At 44.0% G+C, this 23,979-nt stretch overlaps 1 protein-coding gene across 1 annotated transcript in view; it reads left to right on the forward strand.

Moving 5' to 3' along the window:
* Window positions 1-22,902, forward strand: part of F9 (coagulation factor IX) — a 64,613-nt gene extending 41,711 nt beyond the window's left edge. The window contains exons 7-8 of the mRNA XM_040323776.1: window positions 12,434-12,557; window positions 22,251-22,902. Coding sequence (XP_040179710.1) covers window positions 12,434-12,557; window positions 22,251-22,801 — 675 coding nt within the window. The 3' untranslated portion in view covers window positions 22,802-22,902. The remainder of the gene's footprint in view (window positions 1-12,433; window positions 12,558-22,250) is intronic.
* The last annotated feature ends 1,077 nt before the right edge of the window (window positions 22,903-23,979 follow it).

Here is a 23,979-nt window from a genome sequence, read left to right on the forward strand (position 1 = left end):
ATTTTGTTTGCATTTTCTTTCTATTTATTTCCCTTCAGGGCTTTAGGATGTTTTCATTTAAAAAAAATTACCTTCAAGGCAGGCTGCATCTGCTTTGCTGTCTCTTTAGCCAACCCATAGTGCTTTGTGAATCCAGTTGTATTTTAATGTGATTACTACATTTTCAATGTTTAGATTTTGGCAATGCTAGACAACAGTAAATGTACAACTATGTGAATTAAATGCGTATTTCTCCGCATTCAATTTGCATAGCTGGAGAATGTGACTGGCTCTCTATGGAGCGGTTCACATATCTCCGGAGCAGGTCTGGCGCGATTTGCTGGAAAAACGTGTGCCTTTTTTTGGTCCATTTCAGGTCACAATTCAGGCCAAAATTCGGGCTAAAATCGGACCTAAAAGCGTGAACCAGCGCGCACCGGACCCCTGCTGTGTGAGGGATCCGGCGATGGTGTGAACCCAGCCCAAATCATCTGAAGGTTAAAGAACAGCTTATTTATGAAAAGCAACAGTAAAACTATCAATGGTCTCATTGAAGGCCTCAAATGTCTATCCGATTCCTAATACTAGTCTGTGGGTAGCTAATACAATACAATACATTTGCAGATTTTAATGGTCCCCATGGTTTTGCATTAGCTGGTGCATAAGGATTGTACTTTACGCATTAACACACATCTCCCCAACAAATCACTTTAATTGAAAATAGCACGCAATAAATGTAATCAATGCTTCAAGACCCATGAATAATCATCTGTGATCAATAAGAACCAGAAATGTTGCTGAAAGAATCAGCATTGTAATGCACTTGGTTAAAACTGCTGAGTTTAGCAAAGAAATGTGAGTTGTAAATAAAGTGGATGTGTGCAGACTGGGCTAATCTGCCACACAGAAGAGACTTATGTATTTAGATCAGCCTAATAGCTTCCATATTCATTTACAATCAAATGTTCCACGAGACTTAGATCTTAATGTTAGGCTAGAAAATGGAGCTGCAGAAAATCATTATCTCTCTCTGCCATAATTTACTGCTTAGGCATGACTACCTAGGTGTCAGCGTTATTAGTCACTAGCAGCCACATTATAAGAAAGTCCAACAGTTGTGCGTAATTAGAGATCCCCGACACAGATAGGAAATGATGTACCTTTTACAAGTTTTGCTCAGTGGCACAGGGAAAGGGTGTGCAATCATTGATGTGAGCAAATCATACAATGGTACAGCATGGACCCACAGAACAAGAGGGACCATCAGAACTGTTATGAGGGAGGTGCGGGAGTGTACTGTTAGAGCACAGGGTTCAGATAACCAATGACATCACAGAAAAAGACACCAATAACATTAAAGTGGATGTAAACCCCCCAGTGAAGTGAACAGCCTCAGATAATACACAGAGATTAACCAAATCTCCCTACATAGGTTTTATATATATATATATATATATATATATCTGCTGTCTTCACATTTATATACTGTTTGGAAAGTTGAAAAACAGTAGGAGATTTTCTCTTCCTGGTTAACACAGAGTGTGATGTCTGGGTATACAGCCAAGATAGCTAAAATTGCTGATTGGAGGAAAGACACACACCCCCTCTCATCATAGGCAGAGACTCTCAGAGCTGTTTTGTAATAGGAGCTGCTCTCTGCTAATCTATTTTAGCAACCTCCTTTGACAAAAGTTTTAGGCTGCTTTTGTCTAAAAAGTAAAAAAATATTCCAGGAGTTCTCAGGATTATTATCGCTGTTTTCTAGCTGGTCCAAAACCACTTTTGACGTAAAGGGACACTTTTTGGTTGCTATGGACAATCTCCAGTTTTCAGGCAGAAAGAGCAGTATATATAATATAAAACTACATGCACTGGACAAAGCATTAAGGACAAAAGGAAGGTGAAATTATTTGATACAGTAATGTAATCTGTAAGATTACAGTGTACTGTATGTGTAATCTGTCTTTAACTTTTTGAATTTGGCGCCGTACTACGTCCTTGTGCGTCACAGCGCTTGCAGGGAATTGAGACCGGCACTGCGATGAATCGCACGGCTCACACACACAGCGGGAGGACATTGCAGGATCCTGGGGACCAAGTAAGTAACTTTGCCTGGATCCTGCGAAACGATCGCGAGTGTGGCTCGAGGTTACCGCTTTTGGCATGGAAAATTCACCCCGAGCCACACTCAGGAATACCACTAAGAAGGTTAAATAAGAGAATAGTCATTTGGCTATTTAGTATTGCAGCTAAAAAGCAATGTAAACAACAGAATGATAAAGTTCCCCTGTTGCTATAAAATAATTCAATATTTCTGTATATATCTGATTAAAAAGAAATACTTTCTTTTAAAATATATATATATTTTATTCCTTATCACGATCGTTATGAAAAGAAAATATGTGCAAAACCATTATGCGCCTCTCTTTCTGTGTGTGTGTGTGTGTATGTATACAGTATACGTATATACTGTATATTGTGACATGCTCAAAAGCAATCTGTGCAGTCAGTAAACCCACTGTTGTGAAAATTATCCCACAAAAAACTGCCTCTAAACAAAGTTTTAAAAATATTTTATCTTTTCATGTGACAACACTGAAGAAATTACACTTTGCTACAATGTAAAGTAGTAATTGTACAGCTTGTATAACAGTATAAATTTGCTGTCCCCTCAAAATATCTCAACACACAGCCATTAATGTCTCAGGCCTCGTACACACGACCAGTTTCCTCGGCAGAATCCATCAAGAAACTTGGTGGGAGAGCTTTTCTGCCGAGGAAACTGGTCGTGTGTACATTTTTCATCGAGGAAACTGTCGAGGAACTCGACGAGCAAAAAAGAGAGCAAGTTCTCTATTTTGGCTCGTCGAGTTCCTCGTCTGGCTGGTTTCCGACGAGAAACTCGAGCGTGTGTATGCTAAGAAACCCGCACTTGCTCAGATTAAAGTATGAGACGGGAGTAAAAGTAGCATTTTTAATGGAGATAACACATTTTTCAAGCTGTAACAGACTGAAAAGTGCAAATCATCTCTTACCAAACTTTTATTTAACACGCAAACACATGAAATTAGCAAAACCAGCCCCAAGAGTTGTGCCAGTAGAATCGAACTTTCCCTGCCGTCGTATGTGTTGTAGGTCACCACGTTTGAGAACGAGGAGATTTTGTCTTGACAGTGTGTACACAAAGCAAGCTTGTCGAGTTCCTTGACAAGCCTAACAAGGAACTCAACGAGGAAAATTATGTGTTTCGCCCCGACGAGTAACTAGGTTGTGTGTACGAGGCCTAAGCCGCTGGCAACAAAAGTGAGTACATCCCTCAGTGAAAATTGGGCCCAATTAGCCATTTTTCAAGCCATTTTTTCAGACCAATCTCTATGGACAAGGGACACTGTGTTCCAGAAAGTCATGGTCCTTCATGGGCAAGTACTTAGTCAGTCTCTAACTGAGTTCCCCAGCCACTTATGCCAGCAGGCTCCAGGCACAGTGTCAAGGATGCAGTTCAGGGCATCACAGTTAGACCTAGGGTTGCCAGTCTGGGTTTTGAATTATGTATTCGGGTTTCAGTCCACCTAAAACCTGGACACATTCAGACAGGAATGTGGCTTGTAAAACGGCCTTACAGGACGGCGAGGGGGCACTGTGCGCCACATTACTATTCTCTTTTGGAGTGCCCAAAAGCATCCTAGGTCTGTTACAATACTATAGTGTATACAAAAAAATAATAATTACTGTGTGTCTCTAAAATGTCCGGGTTTGGCTTGATGAAAAAGTGGTAGTTAGACCTCCTAACCAAGGAGGCCCCAAGCTCATCACAGACATCTTTATTCCCGGCTCTGAGGGCACCCTTATCCAAGCCATTGACCCCTGCCTCACACCTGGCCTCACCAGAGGTAGAAGAAGGTCCAACGTCCTCCTCAAAGAGGCTAAAAAGGTTTCAAGTATCTCTCGGGTCCAGTCATTCATTATGGCAGTTAGGCAGGCCTGTAAAGGGATGACCCAGATGACTGCCTTCAGAGTCAGAATGTACTTGGCATTTTCAAGGCACCGCCTTCCATCCTCCTTAATGAATGTAAAGGTGAAGAGGAGTGGCAGTAGTGGGATGAAGTTTTACATTAGTAAGCAGCGACAAAATTATACCCTACCCCAGGGGAAAATGTTACTTCTCTTGTCAAGAATGGGGCTACAATATGCACACTGTTAACATGCGTTGCATTAACACACATATTACAGCCCTGCACCCTATTGCAAAAGTGTGGATGTTACCATTATGCATTTTGTCAGGAGTGTTATTTTTTCCAAGGGAAAAATCAGTTTGCATTGGCTGTGCCCTCGATCGATGAATTGAAAGATATCTGAGAAACTCATGTCGAGAGGCAGGGGGCGCTTGTAAGCCAGTGATCACAGGACTTTGTGGTTATCTTCAATAAAGCTTCTGTTTTTTACTTCCTGGATGTGCCGCCACCTTTCTCTTTTTATATGGACTGTTTTGGCTGCGGACCAGGCAGGCACCAGGGTCTTCATAGCAGTGCCTTTGTGTTTTATATGGACCATGAGTGGAAATTAACCCTTGCTGCTTCTGGAGTGGTGATGGAGGTCTAAAAAGGAGGAATTTGTATACAAGGCTCCGTTTTTTCAGTTATCTGGTGAGTGTGAACCCCAGAGGGGGAGTGTGCCTCACTTCTGTGGTGAAGATTGGGAGCTGTTGTAGGGTGCACTACTGTTCCAACCCTAGAAGCACTTACCACTTTTTGAACTGTGTTCTGATAAACCACTTTGGGACTCTTATCATTCATTAATTTATTATCTATTTATGTGGTTTTGGACTTCATCCATTATTAGCGCTGTTTTACCAATTTGACCCAGCCTTGGGTCTAAGTGTTTGATACATTTTATGTATATTTTATAGATTTTAAACAGCTGCTGCATCTTTTATCATATCATATTGTTTGGTATCTGATATTTATTTATTTATTATATGATCATTTCTTTATTCCATCAGTGGAACCTCATTAACAGTTTTTATTTTCTTTGGCATCGAGAAGTGCACTTTGGGCCCCTTTTTAGCGTGCACCTTCTTTTTATTATACTCAATTGATTGTCTGATTTTCATCAAATCAGATCCAGGAATCGTTTTACAACAACTTTGGTTCAAAAAATAAATAAAAAAATTGCTAAAAGTTCCCAGAAATTGAAAAGGTAATATACTCACCTACTTGGTGACCCGTGTAGTGCTATCCATGAAGGAGCCACTTGGTAATTTGGGTTCTTTATTCTTCCTCTTGATTCCAAGAACAACCTCAGTCCCTCTGACCTACCTGGCTGAAAGAAAGATACTTCAAGCACTTTTAAGAACACGAGTATAGATATCTTTAACTTGGCTGTGAATTAGCACCAGGAAATAGACACAAGATCATTTAGTGATAAATGAACTCAGTGTATTGATACGGATTAGAATAAATGGTGGTTTGTGCATAAATGAACACATAGAAGGTAGGTTCAGACATGGTCCGCTAGACAGTATAAACACTATGCCAAAGTAAATTAGAATAGAGTTTTGTACCACTAGACTGGAATTAACTCCTGAATCAGCAAAGTTAGCAACAAAAGTGCATATACTGTAAACATTAACTGCAATGTGAATAATAATAATAATAATAATAATATAACTAGTCTAGAGGGCACTCTAGGAGAATAGCTTGGATATGGTACACTGTCCCCTGAGAGGAACGTCTAGGTATAAGCAATAGGTGAAGGTCTCTGTGTAGCAGCTGTAAAGGGACTTTAGTCTTAACACTTCAACTATCTGGCGTTGGGGCTCAGTTGTATGGTTGGTGCAATTCCCAGTTAAACCTGCAGACAAAAATAAGACTACTAAATGGCTGTGAGTACCTAAATGGCTCAATCTCCCTGGCAGCAGATAGTAAATCCCCACAACAGCAGCTCATCAGTCCCAGCGATATTGCAGCTCACCACCCTTTCACACACAGCAATTAGTCACTCTCTGCTCTACACCCTGGTGACTCTGGCTGTTGGCATACCTAATTTTAAGTACTCTGGATCCCGCTCAGGCCACTGATATGCAGCAGTGAATGTTCACTCTCTGGGCTCCCTCATGGCAAGAGAAAGCCCTGTCCCATACAGCCAGAGAAAATGCAGCTCTTTCTCCTCCTCCCAGAATTTCCTTCTCTGGTCAATGCAGTTCAAAATCTCTTAATTACGATAGAGTATCTCTCCTTCGGACTACAGTTCTCGCAGCGCTGCCTGAGCCATGCTTTTAAACTCTTCTTGCTCAGGTGCTCCCTCCTCTTGCTGTTAACCAGTTGAACACCACAGGGCAGCAGCTACAGAGAGCAGCTGCAGCCAGTGTTTTTCTAACTTTCCAATTCTTAGCCAAGCACCTGGGTACATCTGTATATCACCATGCTCTGTGGTTCCATCCCTCCATTACTTTTGTGTCTTATAAAAGTCACTTTAAGCCTGTAATACAGTACATTTGTCAAAATTAAGTCCTAGCTATACTGCTTTTTTTACAGTGGGCACAAAGAGTGGCTAAAGTGAATCCTGTTACGTGGGGAGCTTCTACTATACTATAAAAACTAGTCATCCCCACTGGATTCACTCACTGTAGTGTATTTACGGAGCAGCAGTGTTGTCACCCTAAAGCTGGATACATAGTCCAATGATGTGGAAACACCGCTCAAGGTGTGAGCACTGCAAGCCCTATGTTGCTTCCAAAGCAGAGGTGCCTGCCCGGCTCGTCTCTGAGATCAGCAGGGAAAAATGGATAAATGGGGCAACCAGGGCAGATCCTTGCTATAGGCTCACTATGCAAGCCGCTTAGGGCCCCGCAAAGCTGCAAAGGGCCCCCCAAATTACTATAGGCCCCGCCTGGTGAGAAGTCATTTTCGACCCCTCACCACGCTTCTAAACTCGCTGGCTGAGTCATTTCCGACAGCAGAACACCCCCTCCCCCCGCTTGTCAACTTTCTTTAATGTGACATGTCACTGTCGTCAGCGCCCCCCCGATTCTCATTTTTAATGTGCCATGTCATTTTGCTTAGGGCCCCAGGGAGGTCAGGATCGGCACTGGGGGGCAACAATCAAGAAATAAAAGTGTTTCACACAGATAACACCAGTGTTATGATTAAGCGCTTTTATCTGCATGAAACGCGGTAACATTTCTATCACCTGGTGCTCGCTGTGCTGCATATGCTTTTATTTGTTAATCATTACAATAAACATTTTGGCATCCTTTCAGGGTGTGCTGCCATTCATCCATTTTTCAAGAACATACTGTCAGTTTTTTCTTTGTTCAGCCAGCGGATGGCAGATTTCATCATCCACACAAGCGCCGGGACATTGTATTCTGACAGCTAGGACTTTCCAATGTCTGAATACACTGATCAGCTCTGCAGCCAATTGGCTACAAGCCACAGGGTGCACAGTACAGCATTAGATTTCTGGCAAGATCAATGGGTTGGGTATTGATAGGAAGGCAGTGTGTGTTTGTGCGTGTGTTGGGTGGGTGATTGATGGCCATCACCGGTGCAATGAATAGTGAGCCATAATGGATGAACAAGGGATCATACAAGGATCCCTTTGGTTGTAATAATCTGCTAGCCATAAATATCCTTTTACATAAGCTGTTTACAGAGAGTGGTGTAAATGAGGATAAATCCATTATTGTAATTTTTCAAGCAGTAGGACATCTCAGGCAATAAGCAGAGATAACTACTGTGGATTTTGTTATATATTTGATTTCCAGAGAAAACAATGAAGGGATAAACCTAGGGGATATTTAGTTAACACATTCTACTCAATCACTGGGCTTTCTGTTTCAATTAATTTAGGAAAATGGAATCTGTGATTCAATTTTTTATATAGAGTTGCTTTACCAATTCACATTTATGTTCTATGAAGTCACTTGCCATATTAAAGGCAATCTGTCACCTAAAAAGCAGTCTATGGACAGGCAGCAGTTTTTGAATTAAATAAAATAGCAGGTTTTATCCAAGTCTCTCCATGTATAAATGAATGTTAGATTGTTCTATTACATTTACCCAGAGAGTAGACATTTTTAATAACTGCCTGCAGTGTCTAAATACAGAAAAGTGCTGACAACGGTTTTCTATTAAAGAAAAGTCAGAGATTTAAATAATGGCAAGTCACTATCACAGAAAATTACTACATATTACTTAGCAATGGATTTTCAGTGTGTTCTGCATTAGGCTGCTTTACCGCTGTGTAAGCGGCGCTTTTGGGCCACGTTTTGGCTGCTAGCGGGGCACTTTTATCCCCAAAGAAGGGGTTAAAAATGCCCATGTTGTGGCACTTCCAAAGCGCTTTTCAGGCACTTTGTTAGTGCTGCCCATTCATTTTAATGGGCAGGGCATTTTGGGAGCTCTGGATATAGCGCTCCCAAACCACCCCAAATATGCTGCTTGCAGGACTTTTCCTAACGCCCCGCAAGCACACTGCCCCAGTGAGAAAGGTCACACTGAAATGAATGGGAGGCGGGTTTCAATCGTTTTACAGGCACTATTTCTAGCGCTAAAACGCCTGAAAACCACCTCAGTGTGAAAGGGGTCTTAGAGTATTATGAACTTGGGGCCAGATTAACAAAGAAATACATTGCTCCCCCGCGGCGTAACGTATCCCATTTACGTTACACCGCCGCAGGTTTACAGCGTAAGTGCCCGATTCACAAAGCTCTTACCTGTAAACTTGCGGCGGTGTAACGTAAATGCGCTCGGCGCAAGCCCGCCTAATTCAAATGGGGCGGGCACCATTTAAATTAGGCACGTTCCCGCGCTGAACATTCTGCGCATGCTCCAGTTTTTTTAAATGCAACGTGCGTTACGGCGTTTCGTATTCCCGGACGTCTTACGCAAAACAAAAATTGAAATTCGATGCGGGAACGACGGCCATACTTTAACATGAATGATCTAAAGATAAGCCATGTAAAAGCAGGTGTAACTTTGCGATGGGTAAAAACGACTAGCGACGACGTACGGGATTGCGACGAACGCGCGGATCTTCGTGGATCGCCGTAACTAGTCATTTGCATATTCCACGCCGACCGCAATGGCCTCGCCACCTAGCGACCGGCATAGAATTGCATCCTTAAGATCCGACAGTGTAAGTCAATTACACCTGTCGGATCTTAGGGCTAGCTATGCGTAACTGATTCTATGAATCAGCCGCATAGTTAGGACGGGCGGATCACAGAGATACGACAGCGTATCAGGAGATACGCCGTCGTATCTCTTCTGTGAATCTGGCCCTTTATTTGTTGTGATAGATTTGCTTTAAAGAAACCTTCAACTAAGAGAAAAACAGAGGCTGCTCATGCCCTCCTGAAAATGATTGTTGCCTGGCTGTCATGCTGATGCAATGGTTTCAGTACTTTCCAAGTCACTGATCTAGAAAAAACATGTCAGGATAGAATGAAGACTGAGCTCCAAATCTGCATACTTGTTCCAGGTTAGTTAGCTCAAAATACTAAAGTCATTGGATCACTATGACAGCCAGAAAAGAAAAAGCCAGTTATGACAATCTCTATACTTCTTCAGTGTATGTTCCCCTAGGGCTCTTTCACACAGACGTTCCATATGTCCATTTATCATCCATCCGTTTTTGGATGAAAAACGGACATGCATGTATCCCTATGGGATAGCGGATGTCAGCGAATGAACATCCAATGACATCCGTCTCCAGTATGCTCCATTTATGATGACGGAGGAAAATACAATTCTTTCTTCCGTATAAAATACTATACCGTATAAAATATACTTTTATCCAAATATACCACAAAGCTCATGGGAGATTAGATTAAAAAAACGATGAAAAACAGAAAAAAAAGCAATAGAAAAAGATGAAAAACTCACTTCTGCTAATGGAAAAACGAACGTCCGCGGATGTAAAACGGACGTTCGCAGACATGAAAAAAAGATTTGCATCCGGTTTTCACCCCAAAAAAAAGGAACTGAACTGAACTGAATGGAAAGAAAAAAAGGAATGTCAATGTGGAAGAGCTCTTAGGGCCCTTTCACATGTACGAACAGTATGTTTGTATTTCATCCATCTGTTTTCGGATGAAATACGGACATACATTAATCCCTATGGGATAGCGAGTGTCAGCGGATGAACAACCGCTGACACCCGATCTTATCGGTCCCCGCTATGGTCCAATTCTGCAGACGGAGGAAAATCCTATTTTTCCATCCGTCTGCAGAGCGGATCGGGTGAACACAGACAGACGGTCTGTGTTCATCCTATCCCCCCATAGGGGAGAGCGGAGATCTGACTATGGGGCCCTGTACAGTGTGCAGGGACCGTCCTGTCATCTGCCGGCTCAGCTGGGATCAACGGAGCGATCCCCACTGAGCAAGTACGTGGAAAAGGGCCCTTAAAGTCATGCTAAACTCTGTTTTTTTTAAAAAAAATCTAAAGTATGTATTCAGCAGGTGCAGTCTATTTTCTCCACTGCAGGTGGCACTGCAGATGGGAGAGGAAGTCAAGGGAAGCTCTATGATTTCCTTGGTCACTTGGACAGTTATCTGGTTGGAGGCACATGCCCCACGTGACCATGGCAGCCATCTTAGGTCAGGCAGAGTCTATTTAAGACTTTTGACCCTGGGTTTGGTGCGCTTTGTATGAGTGGGAGCAGTAGGGAAAGGTTCCAGTGGAGTAGGGAGAAAGCATGGCTTACATCTGCCTCTTCATTAAGCTGCCCCTTTTGGGTGTGGACCAGCCAGGCCACACTTTGCTCCTCATGGCAGACGCTGTAGGCATCCCAAAGTCTTCTGACCTCTGTCATCCTCTGCATGCCTGTAAGTGGCTCTGGATGGGTTTGCTCCCTGTCGGGCCTGTTGTCTTACTGTTCAATACAATGTTCTTTGAAAATTGGGACTCTATGGCCCGGATTCACAAAGCACTTAAGCCGACGTATCTCCAGATACGCCGCGTAAGTGTAAGTATGCGCCGTTGTATCTATGCGCCGTGCCCATAAACTGAGATACGCCTGAAAATAGGCTTCATCCGACCGACTTAACTTTCCTACGCCGGCGTATCGTGGGCGCATATTTACGATGGGCGCATTTGCCGCTCCTATAGATTTTCTATGCACATATGCAAATGAGGAGTTGCGCCCGGCGCATAATATACGCGGTTTGCGTAGGTCGTACCTCCGGTGTAAAGTTATTCCCCATATAGGAGGCGCAACTAATGCAAAGGTATGGAGCAGGGAACACAATCCGTCGTATCTTTTGTCATTTACGTAGTACGTGAATAGGGCTGGGCGTAGGTTACGTTCACGTCGTAGGCAGTGATCCGTCGTATCTTAGGGAGTTCTTCGTATCTTTATGACGCTCAATCCATCATTTGTATGAGGTCACTCCTCATTAGCACGGCTCACGCCCACTTTCACCTACGCTGGCTTACGCCGAGGAAACCCAGCGTATCTTTAACAGCAACTGGGGGCGAGTGCTTTGTGAATCCAGTGCTTGCCTCTGTGCGCTGCGTCGGCATAACGTATATTAGATACGCTACGCCCGCATAAATATGCGCCGATGTATGTGAATCCGGGCCTATGTGTTTACTGCCTGCCACACCACACTTCACCTATCAAACATAGACCTTCCATTGCTCTCAGCCTGCTCCAAATCTCCGCGTTCCTTTTTAGCTTCTGTTAACTGACTTTACGTTTATTCTCAATGGTCCCACTGTATGTAGAAACATAGCCCCTCTCTTACTCACTTCCAAGATGGACTAAGGAATATATAATTTCTAATGTGCATAGCAGTGCACAGGACCACAATTACAGTAGCATTCACTGCATGTTCCAAACGAATGGAAGTGAGGTGGGGAGCTTTGGGAGCCCACAGAAGACATTACAAAGAGGCAGAAAAACACAATCAAGAAACAATTTCATGAAAATAGAATAAAGAGCCATTAAGCAGTGTATGTGTATGGATTATTTTTGGAGAATAAGGATATCATGTGGTGTTACTTTAAAGAAGATCTTAAGGTGCAGAAAAGCAGCCTGACTGCTTTACTAAATTAATATCCCAGCATTGTAGAACAAATAATTCTTGAGCTAAAAGACTAAAGCAATGAAGCACGATTTATCACTACCTCTTCAACAAATTACAATCCATAGAACTAATACACCATATCTGTCATGTATGAAATTATTGTACTATTGGTAACCACCAGGAGGTGACAGAACCCTTCTACCTCAATCATACAGGCTACAAAGCTGTTTTAGTACTATATATTCTCAATATATTTGTGATGCAATGTCTTTAGATCATACAAAAATGTATATGTCTTTATCAAATGTTTCTGGCAACAATCAGAAGATAAAGGATGTGAAATGAAACCATGTTCAGTCTCAGTCATGGTTCTGTACAAAAATTAAATAGTATTACATATTTGTCTCTGATTTCCTCAGGTTCACTTTATTAATAGGAACCGGGAAGGTTTCTGCGGTGGATCCATAGTGAATGAAAAATGGATAGTAACTGCGGCCCATTGCTTTATAACGATTCCACTTGGCAGTTTTTCTGTAGTGGCAGGTAAGTCCTGTTTCTTTTACTTGCCAATTTTTAACCAAATAAATAAATCTAGGATAATAAAATACAGTAAAACCTTGGTTTGAGAGTAACTTGGTTTGAGCGCGTTTTGCAAGATGAGCAAAATGTTTTAATAAATGTTGCCTTGATATACAAGCGATGCCTTGATATAAGAGTAGCATCATGTCACAACTGAGTATAAAAAAGAAGAGAGAAGCCTCTAAGTGTAGCAAGACGGTAACATTTAATGAAGGAACAACATTTAGCAACTTATTGCTACACTTAGAGGCGCCTCTCTTATCTTTTATACCCTGTAAAAACATGCTTTGATATACAAGTGCTTTGGATTACAAGCATGTTTGTGTAACTAATTATGATTGCAAACCAAGGTTTTACTGTAATAAACAGAAGTTTAGGAATCATGTGTACACCAGGAATACAGCAAGAATACCTTTTTGTTGGGGTCCATGCCATAGGTGTGCGCAGCCTAATGCATTAGGGTGTGCACCCCAAAGCTCAAACACATGAGTGTATATATATTTATATAGCAGTAGGGCAATGGACAGTGTCAGTAGAGCAGTGGATGATTTCAGTAGGGCAGAGGTTGGTGTCAGTAGTTTAAATTTTTATATTTTTTATTACTACTTTTTTACAATTTTATTATTTTTTACAATAATATTTATTATATGTTTTTTTTTTTAGGAACGCCCCTTGGGGGACTTAGGCTTCGTACAGACGAGCGGACCCGTCCGATGAAAACGGTCCACGGACCATTTTCATCGGACATGTCCGCTGGGATAATTTTGTCTGATGGCTGTACACACCATCAGACCAAATTTCCCGCGGACAGACGACGCGGTGACGACACGATGACGTGGCGATGTGCGCGAACCCGGAAGTTCAATGCTTCCACGCATGCGTCGAATCACTTTGACGCAATGCGCGGGTTGTCGGGCCAGCGGACATGTCCGATGAGTCGTACTGACCATCGGACATGTCCGGCGGACAGGCTTCCAGCAGACATGTTTCTTAGCATGCTAAGAAACAGTTGTCCGCTGGAAACCTGTCCGGTAGGCCGGAAAATTGTCCGGCCCTACACACGACCGAACATGTCTGCTGAAAGCGGACATGTTCGGTCGTGTGTACGAGGCCTCACCAGGGATCTTACTGATGTAGAACCCCTGATGTCTCACTTTAAAACAGAAAAGGGGACTGAGGACAGAGATTCCCCTGTCCCTTTCTCTACAGCCAAGCAGCAGGGGGAATCTGCCCAGCACAGGGTGATTAGGGTGTGCCCAGGCACACCTAGCACACCTTGTGCGCACGCCTATGGTCCATGCACATGGGGCTTTGGCTGCAATTTTCTATGTTTAGTGTAATTTTCTGGCGCTTTCTCACATTGGGGAGCACGTGCTCTGGTATATGCTAATGCAAAGAAGCATCAGCATGTTTATTATAACATGGCTGTGTACAGCTGTTCACTTGAATGACAGGCTGTTTGCAGTAGGTTACCACTCCTCAGATGCTGGAAAGTGTTGGCAAATTACACTAGGCGTAAAAAAATGGCTATAAAAATTCTGTGTGCGTGAACTCTTTGTCAGCTGGAGTTCCTCTTTAATGTTTAAGACAATTTGGGGGTATGCTCCTAATAATCATTAACATAAGGTGTCCAGATTTTTAAAATGAAATCAGGGACATGTTTTTTACTAGTAATGGCGACAATCAGCGTATCTCTGCTCGTCGCCGCCGCGCCTCACAGCCCGTTGAGTCTAAAGGCCCGTACACACGATTGGATATTCCGACAACATTTGTGTGATGGAAGGGTTTTGTCAGATAATCCGTGTGTACGCTCCATCGGACAATTGTTGTCAGAATTTCCGACAACAAATGTTAAACAGCCATGCTCTCAAATTTTCCAACAACAAATGTGTGATTATCCGATCGTGTTTACACAAGTCCTTCGGACTAAAATCCACAGTACAAATACACATGCTCTGAACCAATGCTAACCATCAGACAACATTAGCAGAAGTTGCCCAAAGGGTGTCGCTAAAGAGCTAAAAAACAACGTACGTAGTTTTGTGTATGTTGGCTGAAAAAGTTCTGCCGTCTGTATGCAAAACAAGTTCACGGCCAACGCCCTTCTGACAAAATTCCACGGATTTGTCCGATGTAAGTACGATCGTGTGTACGAGGCATTACTCTTCGGGCCCCGGCTACTACTGGGTGGGGAGTGGAGGAAGATCACTCCGCCAGGGAAGGCAAGAAGATAGGCAGGTGGCTGGCTGGGACTTGAGCCAAGGCAGAAGAATATGCGAGCGGAGCTAAATGGGCATGCACCCGAAACTAAAGAAATATTCCCTCCTCTCCGACCAGCACATGCTCATCAGAATGGGGCACATATAATGGGAAAAAAATACACCCACTTAGTTAGTAGGAGTGGCAGGGCGGCAGGGGGGTATAATTCAGAATTTATTTATTTTTTTAATTCTGCACTGACTGTCTTTATAATTGCCCCAGCCCCTGTTCAAATCCAATCCGGGAACAAAACCGGGGACAGACTTGGTCCGGGGACAGTGTCCTCAATCCAGGGCCTGTCCCCAGAAACCGGGGATATCTGGTCACCCTACATTAGAGATGATAAATCTACTTTTGTTAAAAAATGTCCTCAATGTTACAGAATGAATCCAGCTGAATGTGATTAACTTCTATGACCTGGATAAATGTGAACCTTTAAAAAGTTTCTGTGCTGTTCTGTCTTTTATCATTGTCTTTCATATGCTCTAATGATTTATTTTCTTCAATCAAAAAAAAAAAAGTATAGTACTCAGTTACCAATGGGAGAACCGACATGTAGTACGTTGTCCCATCTTCCTAGGTGCCCTTAATGCCATCTGCAATGTCAAACAGGGTGCCCACCATCTGCGCATGGCCGCTTAACACTGTAGCTAACGACACGCCTGCTTTGCTAGTGAGAGCAGGCACCAAGAATGCAGAGGGAGCTGAGGCTGATGTGGGGGGCTCCCTGTTCACATTGATTCTAGGGTTACAAGGCACATAGGAAGGTGGGACAAAGCACTACATGTACTTTGCCCCATTGTGAACTAAATATTGGGAAAAAAGTGTTAAGCGCTTAAAGCGGTAGTTCACCCCCCCCCGACACATTTTACCATCGAGACAGGCATTGTAGCGCGAGCTACAGTATGCCTGTCCCGATTTTTTTAACCCCGGACTCACCTTGTAATCGGAGATCGTATTTTTCGGCTCCCGCGGGGAATGGGCGTGCCTATGGAGAGGGAGGATGATTGACGGCCGGCCCTGGCACGTCACTCTCCCCGAAGACAGCCGGAGTAGGTCTCGGCTCTTCACGGCGCCTGCGCACAGGCTATGCGCACGCTTCGTGAAGACCAAGCCTATTTCGGCTATTTCCGGAGAAGCGTGACGCGCCAGAGCCGGCCGTCAATCATCCTCCGTCTCCATAGGCACGCCCATTCCCCGGTATCTTCAATCTACGAGAACAAGGTGAGTACGGGGGTAAAAAATTCGGGACAGGCATACTGTAGCTCGCGCTACAATGCCTGATTTTATGGTAAAATAAAAAAAAAAAATTATTTTTTCGTCGATAGGGTGAACCCCCGCTTTAAGGACCCCTGCACGACGATATACGTCTGCAGAGCGGCACGGCTGGACATAAGCACATACAGGCATGTTGCCTTTAAGAGCCCAGCCGCGGGTCGCGCACGCCGGCGCGCTAGCGACCTGGTCCTGAGCTTTGTGACCGCCGGTGTCACGTGATCGGGTCACAGAGCTGAAGAACGGGGAGAGGTAAGTGTAAACAAACCTTTCCCCATTCTTCCTAGTGTCAGTGTGTCGATGTGTCCGCCATAATGTCGTAGTCACAATAAAAATCGCTGATTGCCGCCATTACTAGTAAAAAAAATATTAATAAAAATGCCATAAAACTATCCCCTATTTTGTAGACGCTATAACTTTTGCGCAAACCAATCAATAAACGCTTATTGCGATTTTTTTTACCTAAAATATGTAATAACCAAGAATACGTATTGGCCTAAACTGAGGGGAAAAAAATTTTTTTTATATTTTTTGGGGGGATATTTATTATAGCAAAAAGTAAAATATATTGAATTTTTTTCAAAATTGTCGCTCTATTTTTGTTTATAGCACAAAAAATAAAAATCGCAGAGGTGCCAAAATACCAACAAAAGAAAGCTCTATTTGTGGGGAAAAAAGGACACCAATTTTTTTTTGGCAGCCTCTTTACACGACCGCGCAAACGTCAGTTAAAGCGACGCAGTGCCGAATCACAAAAAGTGGCCTGGTCCTTTAGCTATAAAATGGTCCGGGGCTTAAGTGGTTAACGTACTCACTATACAACATCATTACGTTAAATCAATATTTATTAAATAAAACAATTTAAATCAACATACTCAGCAATGTACACAAAGATTAATAAAAAAATTATAGCGCTCTGCAATAAATTCTTACTAGCTCAAAAAAGAGGGCACCATAGGGAATATTTGCTAAAACTGGTGCACAGAGAATTTGCAGCAGCTCTGCATACAAACCAGCTTCCAGGTTTTATTGTCAAAGCCTAATTGAACAAAGCAAAGTGAGAAGCTGATTAGTGACTATGCACAGCTGCGCCAGTTTTAGTAAATCTTCCCCCATGTGTCTGGTATCAATCATAATTATTCCAAAAGTATGGACTGGATCTTGGCACCCATTAACATAGGTTTATCACACAGCAACAGATTAATGAGCCAACTCTACCCATTTCTCGGACCAATGTCCCCTACGTCAGGAGTAATGCAAAAGTTATTGTTCTTCTAGAACATCTTCAATGTGGAGGGTGGATCTGCAGGGAAACGTTCTGGCATATATACAGTGGCCAGAAAAAGTATGTCAACACCTTAACAGTTTTTCTGCTGTAATTTGCTATAAAATGTGGTATGATCCTCATCTAAGTCAACACAATAGGGGTTATTTACGAAAGGCAAATCCACTTTGCACTACAAGTGCAAACTACAAGTGCAAAGTGCACTTGAAATTGCACTGAAAGTGCACTTGGAAGTGCAGTCGCTGTAAATCTGAGGGGTAGATCTGAAATGAGGGGAAGCACTGCTGATTTTATTATCCAAATCACGTGCAAGCTAAAATGCTGTTTTTGATTTTCCCTGCATGTCCCCCTCGGATCTACAGCGACTGCACTGCCAAGTGCAAAGTGGATTTGCCTTTAGTAAATAACCCCCAATGTGCTTAAGCTGATAACACACAAACTCTCACTGGTCTCTGGGTTTGGCCCAATGGGAAGTATGTTTGCACTTAGAGTTTTGGCACCTTTTCCATCCTACCCTTAGGAAGTTTACATACCATTCCTCCTTTTTTCGCACACTCTTTCGCATTGATTTAATTTATGTCACTGAATTCTTGTTGTGGAGAGTGTCTGAGATTGGCATTCTACACAGAAGCATATGCGACCATGCCTCTTTGATGCCAACTGTGTCTCTGGGTCCTCCAGGAGAGAGGTTGTGGAGGCTGTCTGGGTATTGGATAGAGGATCGCACTGTTCAGGAGGCTATTCAGGAAGGAGTTTGCCAATATTGGTTTTACATTTACATTCACATTTACACAGTAATCAGTGCAGTTTTATAGCACTAATTGCTGTATAAATGTGAATGGTCCCAAAAATGTGTCAAAAGTGTCCGATATGTCCGCCGCAATGTCACGGTCACAATAAAAATCGCAGATCGCCCCCATTACTAGTAAAAAAGAAAAAAAATGCCATAATTCTATTCCCTATTTTGTAGATGCTAGAACTTTTGCCCAAACTGATCAAATATGCTTATTGCGATTTTTTTTTTTTTTTACCAAAAATATGTAGAAGAATACGTATCGGTCTAAACTGAGGAAATTTTTTTTTTCTATGATATTTATTAAATCAAAAAGTAAAAGATATTGGGCCAGATCCACAAAAACCTGACGTAACTTAAAAAATCCAATTTAAGTTACACTGCCTTAAAGTTTCTACCTAAGTGCCTGATCCACAAAGCACTTATCTAGAAATTTCAGGCTGTGTAACTAAAATTCCGCCGGCGCAAGGCGTTCCTATTCAAATGGGGCGAGTCCCATTTAAATGAGGCGCGCTCCCGCGCCGGCCGTACTGCGCATGCGCGAAGTTACGTTACGCCGAGTTTTTGAGGATCGCGACGGCTTAAAGTTGCGTCGGGGAAAAAAAAATGACAGCGGCATGCATTCCTGAGGGAGAACTCCATGCCAATTTTCAAAGAAAAAAACGGCATGGGTTCCCCCCCCAGGAGCATACCAGGCCCTTAGGTCTGGCATGGGTTGTAAGGAGACCCCCCCACGCCGAAAAATTGACGTAGGGGGTCCCCCTACAATCCATACCAGACCCGTATCCAAAGCACGCTACCCGGCCGGCCAGGAAAGGAGTGGGGACGAGCGAGCGCCCCCCCCCTCCTGAGCCGTGCCAGGCCGCGTGCCCTCAACATGGGGGGGTTGGGTGCTCTGGGGCAGGGGGGCGCACTGCGGGCCCCCCCACCCCAGAGCACCCTGTCCCCATGTTGATGAGGACAGGACCTCTTCCCGACAACCCTTGCCATTGGTTGTCGGGGTCTGCGGGCGGAGGCTTATCGGAATCTGGGAGTCCCCTTTAATAAGGGGGCCCCCAGATACCGGCCCCCCACCCTAAGTGAATGGATATGGGGTACATCGTACCCCTATCCATTCACCTGGAGGCAAAAAGTAAAAGTTAATAAACACACAACACAAGGCTTTTTAAAATATTTTATTATTCTGCTCCGGACGCCCCCCCTGTCTTCGTTATTAGCTCTTTTACCAGGGGGGGCTTCTTCTTCCACTCTCCGGGGGTCTTCCGCTCTCCGGGGGTCTTCCGCTCTCCGGGGGGGCTTCTCCGGACTCCGGGGGGGCTTCTCCGGACTCCGGGGGGCTTCTTCCATCTTCTCCCCTCTTCCGCTCTTGACTCGGCGAACCCCGGTTCTTGTGCAGCTGTCCGGTGCCTTCTTCTTCTGCGCTGGCTGCCTGCTTTGTTTGTGTGTTAGCTCGATTTCAAACAGGCAGCCGGCGCGGTCTTCTGTGGCGTCTGGCTCTTCTCTTCCTTTCTTCCGATGTTGCCTCGTCGCCTGTTGTCGCTGTAATGATGGAAGCGCGCCTTGCATCCCATTTATATAGGCATCACCGTCCCATCATGCTCCGGTAGGTACCCACGTGGTGGGTGCACGTGGGTAGGCACCCACCACGTGGGTACCTACCGGAGCATGATGGGACGGTGATGCCTATATAAATGGGATGCAAGGCGCGCTTCCATCATTACAGCGACAACAGGCGACGAGGCAACATCGGAAAAACAGAAGACCAGAAGACCCTGGCGTCACAGAAGACCGCGCCGGCTGCCTGTTTGAAATCGAGCTAACACACAAACATAGCAGGCAGCCAGCGCTGAAGAAGAAGGCACCGGAGAGCTGCAGAAGAACCGGGGTTCGCCGAGTCAAGAGCGGAAGAGGGGAGAAGATGGAAGAAGCCCCCCGGAGTCCGGAGAAGCCCCCCCGGAGAGCGGAGAAGACCCCCGGAGAGCGGAGAAGACCCCCGGAGAGTGGAAGAAGAAGCCCCCCCTGGTAAAAGAGCTAATAACGAAGACAGGGGGGGCGTCCGGAGCAGAATAATAAAATATTTTAAAAAGCCTTGTGTTGTGTGTTTACTACATTTTACTTTTTGCCTCCAGGTGAATGGATAGGGGTACGATGTACCCCATATCCATTCACTTAGGGTGGGGGGCCGGTATCTGGGGGCCCCCTTATTAAAGGGGACTCCCAGATTCCGATAAGCCTCCGCCCGCAGACCCCGACAACCAATGGCAAGGGTTGTCGGGAAGAGGTCCTGTCCTCATCAACATGGGGACAGGGTGCTCTGGGGTGGGGGGGCCCGCAGTGCGCCCCCCTGCCCCAGAGCACCCAACCCCCCCATGTTGAGGGCATGCGGCCTGGCACGGCTCAGGAGGGGGGGGACGCTCGCTCGTCCCCACTCCTTTCCTGGCCGGCCGGGTAGCGTGCTTTGGATACGGGTCTGGTATGGATTGTAGGAGGACCCCCTACGTCAATTTTTCGGCGTGGGGGGGTCTCCTTACAACCCATGCCAGACCTAAGGGCCTGGTATGCTCCTGGGGGGGGAACCCATGCCGGTTTTGTTTTTACAAATTGACGTGGAGTTCTCCCTCGGGAAAGCATACCAAATGCCGTCGCTGGAATGGGCCTTTACAAGGTGTGACTAACTTTACACTTTGTAAAACGAGCCCTAATTTTACACTTGCAAAATAACACTTACGGCGCAAAAAGGAAGCTAGAAAGCTTTGTGGATCGCCTTAAGTGCTAATTTGCATACTAGCAACGGCATTTCGACTCGAAATGCCCCCAGCGGCGGATGCGGTACTGCATCCTAAGATTCGGCAGTGTAATTCAATTACACATGCCGGATCTTCTGTCTAACTTTGGAAAAAGCCTTTTGAGGATCGTTTCCAAAGTTACACACAGACTGAACAGCAGTTAAGTCGGAGTATCTCTTTTGAGGATAACCCCCATTGTGTTTTTTTTCAAAATTGTTGCTCTTCTTTTGTTTATAGCGCAAAAAATAAAAACCGCAGAGGTGATAAAATAAAGAAAGCTCTATTTGTGGGAAAAAAAGGACGCCAATTTTGTTTGGGAGCCACATCGCACAACGGCACAATTGTCATTCAAAGTGCAACAGCGCTGAAAACTAAAAGTTGGTCTGGGCAGGAAGGGGGTAAAAATGCCCTGTATTGAAGTGGTTAAGCTAGTGAATTGTTGGTTCACTAACCTTTTCCTTCGATTTCCCTTATAAATGTTTTTCTCTTTGTTTTCTTTGTCTGAATTTCTTACTTCCTGTTCCTTCTCAGTAAGCTGTTCTGGCTGACTAACCCCCAGCCCAGCCAGAACAGCTCGGATGATGGGGGCAATATTACTGAGGAAAAACAGGAAGTGAGAAATTCAGACAAAGAAAAAAAAATTTGGAAGGGAAATCGAAGGAAAAGATAAGTGAACCAACAATGCACTAGCTTAAAGGAACCTATTTAGAAAATAAAAAACAAACCTTTACAACCCCTTTAACCAAGGGCATATGATCAGAGGAGGAGACCAGCATTATGATTTTTTTTTCAGTATTTACCGTATTTATCGGCGTATAACGCGCGCCGGCGTATAATGCAGCCTGTGGCCAAATGCAGCCTGTGCCCAAATGCAGCCTCACCTTCTCTCGTGGGAATCATCGAGTCGAGCTGTCATCCGAGCCGAGCCGTCATTTCCTGTTTATTCGGCGGCAGTCACACACACAGTCCCGCCTCCGCCATCGGCATTGGACCAGCTTCTGTGATTGATAGAACACTGGTCCAATGCCGGTGGCGGAAGCGGGAATGTGTGTGTGACGTGTGCCGAGTAAACAGGAGAGACGGCGCGTGAATTCCGGCGGCACTTGTCCCCCTCCTTCCCCTCTGAGCCGAGGTACAGTATCGGCGTATAACGTGCACCCGTGATTTTCCCCATATTTTCAGGGGAAAAAAGTGCGCGTTATACGCCGATAAATACGGTATATGTTTCTTCACAATTAATGTTCATTTGTGGTCAACAGGAGAACATAACACCGCTATTAAAGAAGGAACAGAACAGTATATGGAAGTGACCAGAATCATCAACCATCCATCTTACAATGTCAGCAAGAATAAATACAATAACGACATTGCTCTTGTTGAGCTAGAAAAGCCAATGGTATTGAATGACTATGCCAGGCCTATCTGCATTGGACACAAAGACTTCACAGACAGGCTGCTGAAGATTATACCACATAGCTGGGTGACAGGCTGGGGTAATCTCAGGTACCAAGGAAGACCAACGGTAAAACTGCAAAAGCTGGCTGTGCCATTTGTTGATCGTGCCACTTGTAAAAGGTCAAGCCGGTATTCCGTGTCCACAACCATGTTCTGTGCTGGCTTTGCTGATGAAGAAAAGGATGCATGTCAGGGGGACAGCGGTGGTCCTCATGCCACTGATTTCAGAAATACTTGGTTTCTTACAGGAATTACAAGCTGGGGAGACAAGTGTGCACAGAAAGACAGATATGGAGTATACACCAGAGTCTCCAGATTCACCGACTGGATACTGAGCACTACAAAGCTTCCGTAAAGGGACTTTAAAGCAGATTCCCAGGCAGATATTAAAAACGGCAATTATTTCAGTTTTACTGTATGTGTTTGTTAAAAATTAAATCTACTTGCTGTCTGACAGGGCTGTATATACATCATTACTAGATGGGCAAACATACACATGATTTTCAAATATAACAGTTACCATATATGTATTTTACTGGTATATCTAGTTCCCCTCTTGAGAAAATAACCTATTCAGTCAAGAGAAACTGTTGGGTATTTAAAAAAATAAATAAAAAATCATCAGCATTGTTTTTTTTTTTGCTAGTCCTGACATTTGGGTCCTCCCAGGAACCTGGCTGAAACTCTCCCAGTTATCAGTCCCCATGTCCTGTCCATTGGTTTTTGATTCTAGTAACAATGCATTACAGGGGAATGTTTTCAGCCAGGCATCCAGGTAGGGGGGGAGGGGCCACAGGCCTACAGGTATTACAATAAACTGAATGAACATTTTACAAAACCGAACAGTTTTAATACCTACTGTACTGGGGATCCTTGACTATATAGGTTATTTTCTGGTATAAGTGAATACGTTTTTATCTTCACTATATAAATCTATAATATATTGTTACTTTAGACTAATCTTTCCTGTTGTCAGTCTTCTTGAGGTGTGATAATCTATTTCTTATACATAAAGTTGGGATGTGACATATTGACAGAGGCTGTGGGACATCATTGTGGGCCAGATCTACCAAGGGGTGTCATTAAAGAAAACTGTAGGAGGCACACACCATCATAAAATGTATAAAGAGGTACATAAAATTGTGGGTACAATATGCATTCTTACATACAGTGTATGACCTTATTTAGTGACATTGTTGAGGCTTCTCTACCTTAAAGGGGTTGTAAAGGTTTGTTTTTTATTTTCTAAATAGGTTCCTTTAAGCTAGTGCATTGTTGGTTCACTTACCTTTTCCTTCTAATTCCCTTCTAAATGTTTTTTTTTCTTTGTTTGAATTTCTCACTTCCTGTTTCTCCTCAGTAAGCTTGCCCCCATCATCTGGCTGGGGGTTAGTCAGAACAGCTTACTGAGGAGGAACAGGAAGTGATCAGTCCATCCGATGAAAATGGTCTGATGGACCGTTTTCATCGGTTAACCGATGAAGCTGACTGATGGTCAGTCGTGCCTACACACCATTGGTTAAAAAACCGATC

Source organism: Rana temporaria, chromosome 9 (assembly GCF_905171775.1).
Source record: "Rana temporaria chromosome 9, aRanTem1.1, whole genome shotgun sequence".
Taxonomy (NCBI): Eukaryota; Metazoa; Chordata; class Amphibia; order Anura; family Ranidae; genus Rana; species Rana temporaria.